Source organism: Fukomys damarensis, unplaced genomic scaffold (genome assembly GCF_012274545.1).
Source record: "Fukomys damarensis isolate Sample0158 unplaced genomic scaffold, DMR_v1.0_HiC HiC_scaffold_5, whole genome shotgun sequence".
Lineage (NCBI taxonomy): Eukaryota > Metazoa > Chordata > Mammalia > Rodentia > Bathyergidae > Fukomys > Fukomys damarensis.
In genome coordinates, this window is record NW_022900917.1 from 11,921,529 (window position 1) to 11,928,455 (window position 6,927).

A 6,927-nucleotide genomic window follows, 5' to 3' on the forward strand; every position below is an offset into this window, starting at 1 on the left:
TTCTGTGTCATTGAAATCTGTACTCCAACTATTGCTGCCTTGGTTGGAAATCTTATTTCCTCCACCAATACTTGCAGTATCATTTTCACATTACAAAAATTGCCCTGTTAAATTGCACAAGCATTCAACCTCACCCTTCCTCATTTTGCCAATGACTTTCCAGGCAGAGAACTAATTACATGAGTTATTTTTACATTATCCATAATGAGACTTTAGAGATACAAAATTTAGGTTAAGGTTTAAATTCAGGAGGTGATATCTGCAGATTTGAGAGAACTACAAAGAAGCTTGTGTTGCAGACCTTTTAGCTGACGTGACAGTAGTGACAGATTTTACCCGGACAGACATAGGGTAAAAGCCTTAAATCCTGTCATTTACCTTCTGTCACTTGTCAAGAGCATGCATTTAGCATGTTACATTTATTATAGATAGAGTATGTTTCTGCATATAATGTCGGTACTTTGGCTTTCTTCTCCAGTGTAGCGTCTTGGTGAGGGGTGTTAGTGTTCAGTTCTCTACTACTTGGAACATCTTTTATCAAGAAAAAAATGTATAGGTAACAATATAATTCAATCAATATTACCTAAATGCATTTTCTCCCAAACTGATATTTTTATTATGTATGTAATATCCATGACTGATTTACTTAATATGCACATTAATATATGTACATCAAATATACATGAAGTTGTAATAATTATGTATTAGCAGATATTTGATATGGTCAATATTTTACCTTATTTGCAAATAAAGAATAATTACCACTACATCAACATTTTTTCTTTTATTGCAATGAAAAGATATGATGTGGTAATTCTTTTTGTAATCTGGACACAAAACTTTGTTAGATACAGAGGGTTTGCAGATACTTTCAGATACATATGGACATTAAACCCTTAACATTTATGGTTTGCAAATATTTTTCCCTTTCTGTGGGTTGTATATTCACTCTCTTGTTATAGTATCTTCTGATGTTCAGATACCTTTTGTTTTGATAAAGGCTGATTTTTCCTTTTCTAAATTGTGCTTTTCATGTAATGAAAATCTGAGAAACCACTGCCAAATCCGAGGTCATGAAGATTTTCTACATCTCTTCCTAAGACTTTTACACATTTAGCACTTATATTTAGTATTTTCACTCATTTTTAATTAATTTTCATTTCATGACATGAAATTTTTCTTTGTAAATCTTGATATTATTTTCCTTAAAGCTGTTAACATTATTTTCATCTCCCTGATTTTTCCTAATTAAAAGGTGATGAGACATCTAATTTTATTGTGAATTTGGGAGAAAAAGGTTGACAAACATAATATGATAGTTATGATGAATAAAAGTTCAAGTTGTAAGTTTTCTTCAAGTTAACATGATAGCTTTTTAAAAGTAATTATTGTCATAGATACTATCTAAATTTCAAATTATAGAAAAATTCATAAAATGAATGTCTGATCTATAGTGTCAAGTGTAAACATTTTCAAAACACATCATTTTTAGGAATTAGACTTCAGAAATGGGTAGGAATAAGTCTGCTTTTGTTTCACGAGAAAAGCCAGGAAATTACACAATGAGTGCAGGAAAGAGAAACTAGGCATATGCATCGGTCAGACTTGAGTGAAATAAATGAAGAAGGAATTTCATACCAGCAACCTACAGCAGCCAGTCTAGACTCCAACCCATTTGTTAATTAAAGGCTCATGTTCAGTTGACAGTGACTCTTTGGAAAATATTTTAACAGCATGCATATCCAGATGGTAATTTGGGAGTTTGAATTTATGTTCCCCAAGGTCTGATATTTTAAAAGTCAAATTGATTATTTGTGTTTCTCGGATGCTGGAAGTCACCCCTCGGCATTCCTTGTCGGTTCCTGTCGAGTTTCCTCTTCTTTAATGGTGCAGAATCAGCTCCTTCTTACCCTCTGACCTCAGGTTAAATGTTACTTCCCCAAATGCTTTCCTTTATTACCTCTGACCAAATGGCCCCAGGAGTTTCTGATACTGAGCATTCTCCTTGGTCTTGTAACAGTTCCCATTGCCTAATCCGCATGCATTTCTTTTTTACCAGTGCGTGTGTGCAGCACATGTGGTTTACAGTCCTTTGAGGGAGACACTACAGTGTCCATGGCACAACGTGTTTCTTTCTGTAAACTCCTTCTGCTTCCTTCCCACTGCCACGGTCCTCTTTTAATTCCCCTTCCCAATTTTAACTCTTATTGATGTGAGTAATCTTACCGCACGCGATGGCAGGCAGTGTTCACATTTACGGAGTCATCGGCTTCCTGTCCATGACTTGTCTTGATTCTACCTAGACCCCCTTCGCCCTGCCCACACTCCTTGCCCTTGGTCCCTTGCACTGCCTCCGTTTTTGTTCTGTTTTGTTTTTCTCTTCGTTGGTACATTTCAGGTATGCAGTACAGTTCCCTTCATCACTGGGATCTTGCACCTTTACCTGGACTGCTTCCATTTGCAAGAGATCCATCCTCCTGTCTCCTTTTATCCACCTATGATATCAATGACTTTATAGGCTTCCAAAATATATACCAAATGTACAAATGCGTACAGTGATGTATGACAGAGAACAGATGTTTAGTAAATGTTCGATAAGTAAATATGTAAGTGGTAATTAATTCAAATTCTTAATTTTCATAATTTGAGGATATTATATATTTCACAATAATTATTTATTATATGTATTTCATAGCTTTATTAATATTTCATTCCTATTGGCACTGCACTTAAATATTATTATATGAATAGTAAGAAATTTAGGATTGAAAAGGACAAGTTGCTCAATTTTGATTTGCTGAGCTTATGATTTTTCAATTACTTTGAATTGACAATATCCACAAATGATGGCAACTAAATGCGCTGTTTGAGTCCTATTCGGCTGTTCCTCTGACCACGAACCCATAGCTAATCCGTGTGCTCCTTAACAGGACTGCCCCCAAAACACAGTACACAGGATGTTCAGTTCACGAAAACAACAACGGCCAGGCAGCTTTTGAGAACCCCATGTACGACACCAACGCCAAGTCGGTGGAAGGGAAGGCGGTGCGGTTCGACCCCAACCTGAACACGGTCTGCACCATGGTATAACGCGGCCAGGTTCTGCCTTCTTCGGAGCGTTGGATATCGACACACAACACAGTGCACATTTAGTTCACTGCTAAACAAAGCACACTTTTCAGGACTTGCTGGGTCACCTTTTCCTGCGGAATGAGAGAGAAGAGTGTTTTCTTCATAAACCGGATCGTAACTCTTCTTCCTGTTTACCGTGGAGAGTTTTACAGAAATTCGGCTGCACTCTGGGAGTGCTTACTCACAGTTTATTTGCTTTTTTAAAAAAGGAGATTATTCTAAAACATAAATGTATTTGCATATATTGGAGGAGCATCCACTATGAGTATTTCCGTGCTTTATCAACTATATTAGAGGGACCGGGTTAAAAAAGATATAGGGTAGAAAATAAGAGCTACACTTACAAGAGTCAATAAATCACCGACCGCTCTTTAACTGTCACATCGCACCGTAAGTCTGTGTCTTATATCACGTACCTGCGGCTCATTCTTGTCAGTCACAGCGTTGTTTTTCTTATTTCCCGGGGAATTTAGGATTGAGCCTTGCCTTTACCTGTTTATGAGCTCATTTAAGCAACTGAAGAGTTAAGGCTGCCCATCCCGGTTTGGCTTTCTTGTTCTGGTTCTTCAGGGTCACGCTGTCTCATTCTTTCAAACTGCTTGTTATACTTTATGCAGAAGGCTACATCTTCGTCCATTTTCCCCTCTACAGAGTAACCAGTGTTCAGTGAGTTATGAGGCATTGTTTAATTCCTTGCTGCAATGTCTTGTCATCGACAAATCATGTTGACTGGAAAAGATTATCTAAGAAAGATGGTATTTTGCAGTGATCAAATAAAATCTGTGAAGTCTATAAGACATTTAATTTATGATATCTCTGCATATCCTTCCAATTGAGCCTTCAAGTTTAACACTATTGGCAATTTCCAGTATTCTTCCCACAGTAAATTAGAAATGTGTTTTGCATAGCCCCTTAACACAGTGACTAAAACCAAAAAAGGCCTTCTTTAAAGTTACCAATATAAATTGATTACCTGAAATCGTGACTTTATCAATTTTCATGTTTTGAAATTTCTAAACCCCTTATTCATAAAAAGCAGTTTTCAGATACCACAGGTTTCTTCGAGGATCAGATTATGTGTTTGTACGTTCCAGCTATGTCACGCAATAGTGCCCGCATTTTCAGTTACTAGGTCATTGTGTTTTGTTTCCCTTTTTTTTTTTTTCATTTTTTTGTTTGTTTGTTTGTTTTGCATTTTTCACTTCATTGAGTGAAAAACGTATCTGGTGTAAACTCTTTGTTGTCCCTTTGGAGCATGGATTGATTACTCTGTCAATGGTTCTACCTTTTGTACCATGAGACACAGAGTGACCGAGAGAAACCTCTTCACCTGGGGCACTGCTTGGATTTGTCTCTGCATTTCGTGAATTTCTTGTAAACCACTTTGAGATACATTGCTTTGGAAATCCATTGTTCTTTCAACATTGTACTCTATTGACAGGATGCGGTTTTAAATCTTCAGCCATCAGTTATTTATTCTTGTTTATTCAAATGACTGCAATAACAATGATTCATTCACTAATGTTAAGGTTAATACATTTAAGATCTTGTTTAAACAATGTTTCTTCTGCGACTGGCTACTCCTCTTATATTAATGCATACACTTTTGTAAAGAAGTATATTTTTATGAAAAAAGACTTTGTAAAAGTATGATGTAAATTTTCAGTGCAATGTAAACAAAATAAAAATGGATAATTGCTTTTGTAAACTGTGTATTCTTTTCAACATTATCTGTAGCTGTTCTGCTTAGTAAAATGAATGAGTAGCCCATATTTATTTGTAGTTTGTTAACTTCCACAACTGTATACTTGGCTAGTAACATAGTAATAAGATACTGGTGTTTTTCTCTTTCGTATTCCATACTTCCTCATCTAGGATACTCTTTTGAAGGTCTTAGTACTTCTACTGAGCAAGGGCTCACTGCTGGTGATGTGTAGATACCAACATGATGGCCTCTGTCTTTTGTAAGATAAGGAGCCTCTTTGAGGGCTAACAACAAGGAGACAGCTACATGTTCAGATCCGTCTCCCCATGGGTAGTGAAGGAATTTGGGGGGCCAGATAGAGGGAGACGTTGCTTACTTGGTGGCATTAAGAGTAGGTTTTTGTATTCTTTTGTGATGCTGAAGATGGTTACCATGTATCTTCTAGGTCATGGTCTCCTTTCCCAAAGTGAGGTAAGTTATCTCATTCTTCTTGAGGCATTTTGAGGGCCTACTGTCAGAAGGTCCTGGGTAAAGTAGGTGCCCTTCTCCTGCTCATGTTCAATTCACGGTAGCCAGTATGGGGTGGTTTCCAGAAGGTTCTAGCAGTGTTCCCTTCCAAACAGCCTGGAAGAGCTTTGCTGTTTCGTTAATCCATTGCTTGTTCCTAGCCAGTACCAGTACCAGAAGTATTTCATATTAGAAGTTTCCTTAAATGTAACTTTCAATAATATGATGCAGATTTAAATACACCAATAATTTCTAATATTTCTGTAATATAATTTTGTAAAATATGGTTAGCATGCTTTGCAGATAAAACTTAATAATAGATACATTGAACTCAAATTATCTTGGGGTGATATGGAATAAATTTGGTGTAAATGTGATATTTATACACAATGGAGTACTACATTGCCATAAGAAGGATAAGCAAATATTCAAAAGACAAATTGACTTTTACCATGATGTAGGATTTCCATTAATGCAACAGATAAACATTGTACTTAAAGCTACTGTTTCTAAACATTCTAATCAAAATTTAATGCAGTTCAATTTTATTAGAGAACATTTTTTTCATAAAAAGTGTGTATATATTTCAGAACTTCACACTCCAGCCTTTATACTATTTTTACCCTTTCATTTTAGAAATAAAGGCCTCAATGGAATTATAGTCTCTTTGGTAATTCTCTACCTTTCACTCAAGTAATATTTTTACTTGTTCTTTGTACATTTATTTTTCCAGTGTTTCCCCTTTTTCGATGCATTTCTTAAGATGAACTCATTGTTTTACATTTCTTCTGCCTTTTCTTTTTTAAAATACATCTTTGTGTTATTTTTCTTCACTCTATCCTTAGCCTTTTCAAAAGTTAGTCATGTTAGTGAAAGATTAAAGTGCTTTAAAAGCCTCTTTGCCCCACTCATGTACTTAAGCATACCCGGGATGTACTTCTGTCCAGAATCTCTTGATACTGGAGTTTGATGAGTAGTTGTGGACTAAAGAACTAAAGGCTAGGATTTATTTGCTTGTTCACTCACAAGAAGAAGAAGAAAAGAATGTAATTTGGGTTTAAAACTGAATAAAAGAAGTATGCTACTCTCTTTAAAACAAAATGGGTATATGGAGCCTGTTCAAATACAAATCTGTGAATATCTACAAAGTTAAAATAGACAAAGTTGAAGTAAGCCAAAATAAATGCTTAAAAATTATAGAAATAAGGTTAAGAAATAATTTAAAATGGGTAGTTTGAGTTATTACTGAATTATTGATTGCTTCTTTTAGTTTTTTCGGATGACTGGAGGTAAAGAAAAATTTGATCTGAGAAGATATATATGTGGCAAATTCTGAGATAAATTTTTCTGTCTTCTCTTTCATGATTTCGGTGTTCTAAAGTAATTTAAAATTAGATTTAGAAGTTACTGGGGACTAGAATAGCAACTAGATGTTAGATTTCATACTTCAGTGTACAAAGCAGTGGAATTTCTGAACACTGTCACAGGCTTTTCCAAGTTTAACAAGTCCCTATACGTAAAAAATTTATTAGCCTTCAAAAAGAATATTCCCTGCATTCAAGTTCATAACAATAAATTATATT

General features: G+C 35.4%; 1 protein-coding gene across 2 annotated transcripts in view; it reads left to right on the plus strand.

Annotated features, from left to right (window-relative positions):
- The window catches only part of Csmd3 (CUB and Sushi multiple domains 3), a 1,090,649-nt gene extending 1,085,933 nt beyond the window's left edge, over positions 1 to 4,716 (plus strand). For both annotated transcript variants that reach the window (XM_010619527.3, XM_033759931.1), the window contains one exon: positions 2,931 to 4,716. In XM_010619527.3, coding sequence (XP_010617829.1) covers positions 2,931 to 3,090 — 160 coding nt within the window. In that variant the 3' untranslated portion in view covers positions 3,091 to 4,716. The remainder of the gene's footprint in view (positions 1 to 2,930) is intronic.
- The last annotated feature ends 2,211 nt before the right edge of the window (positions 4,717 to 6,927 follow it).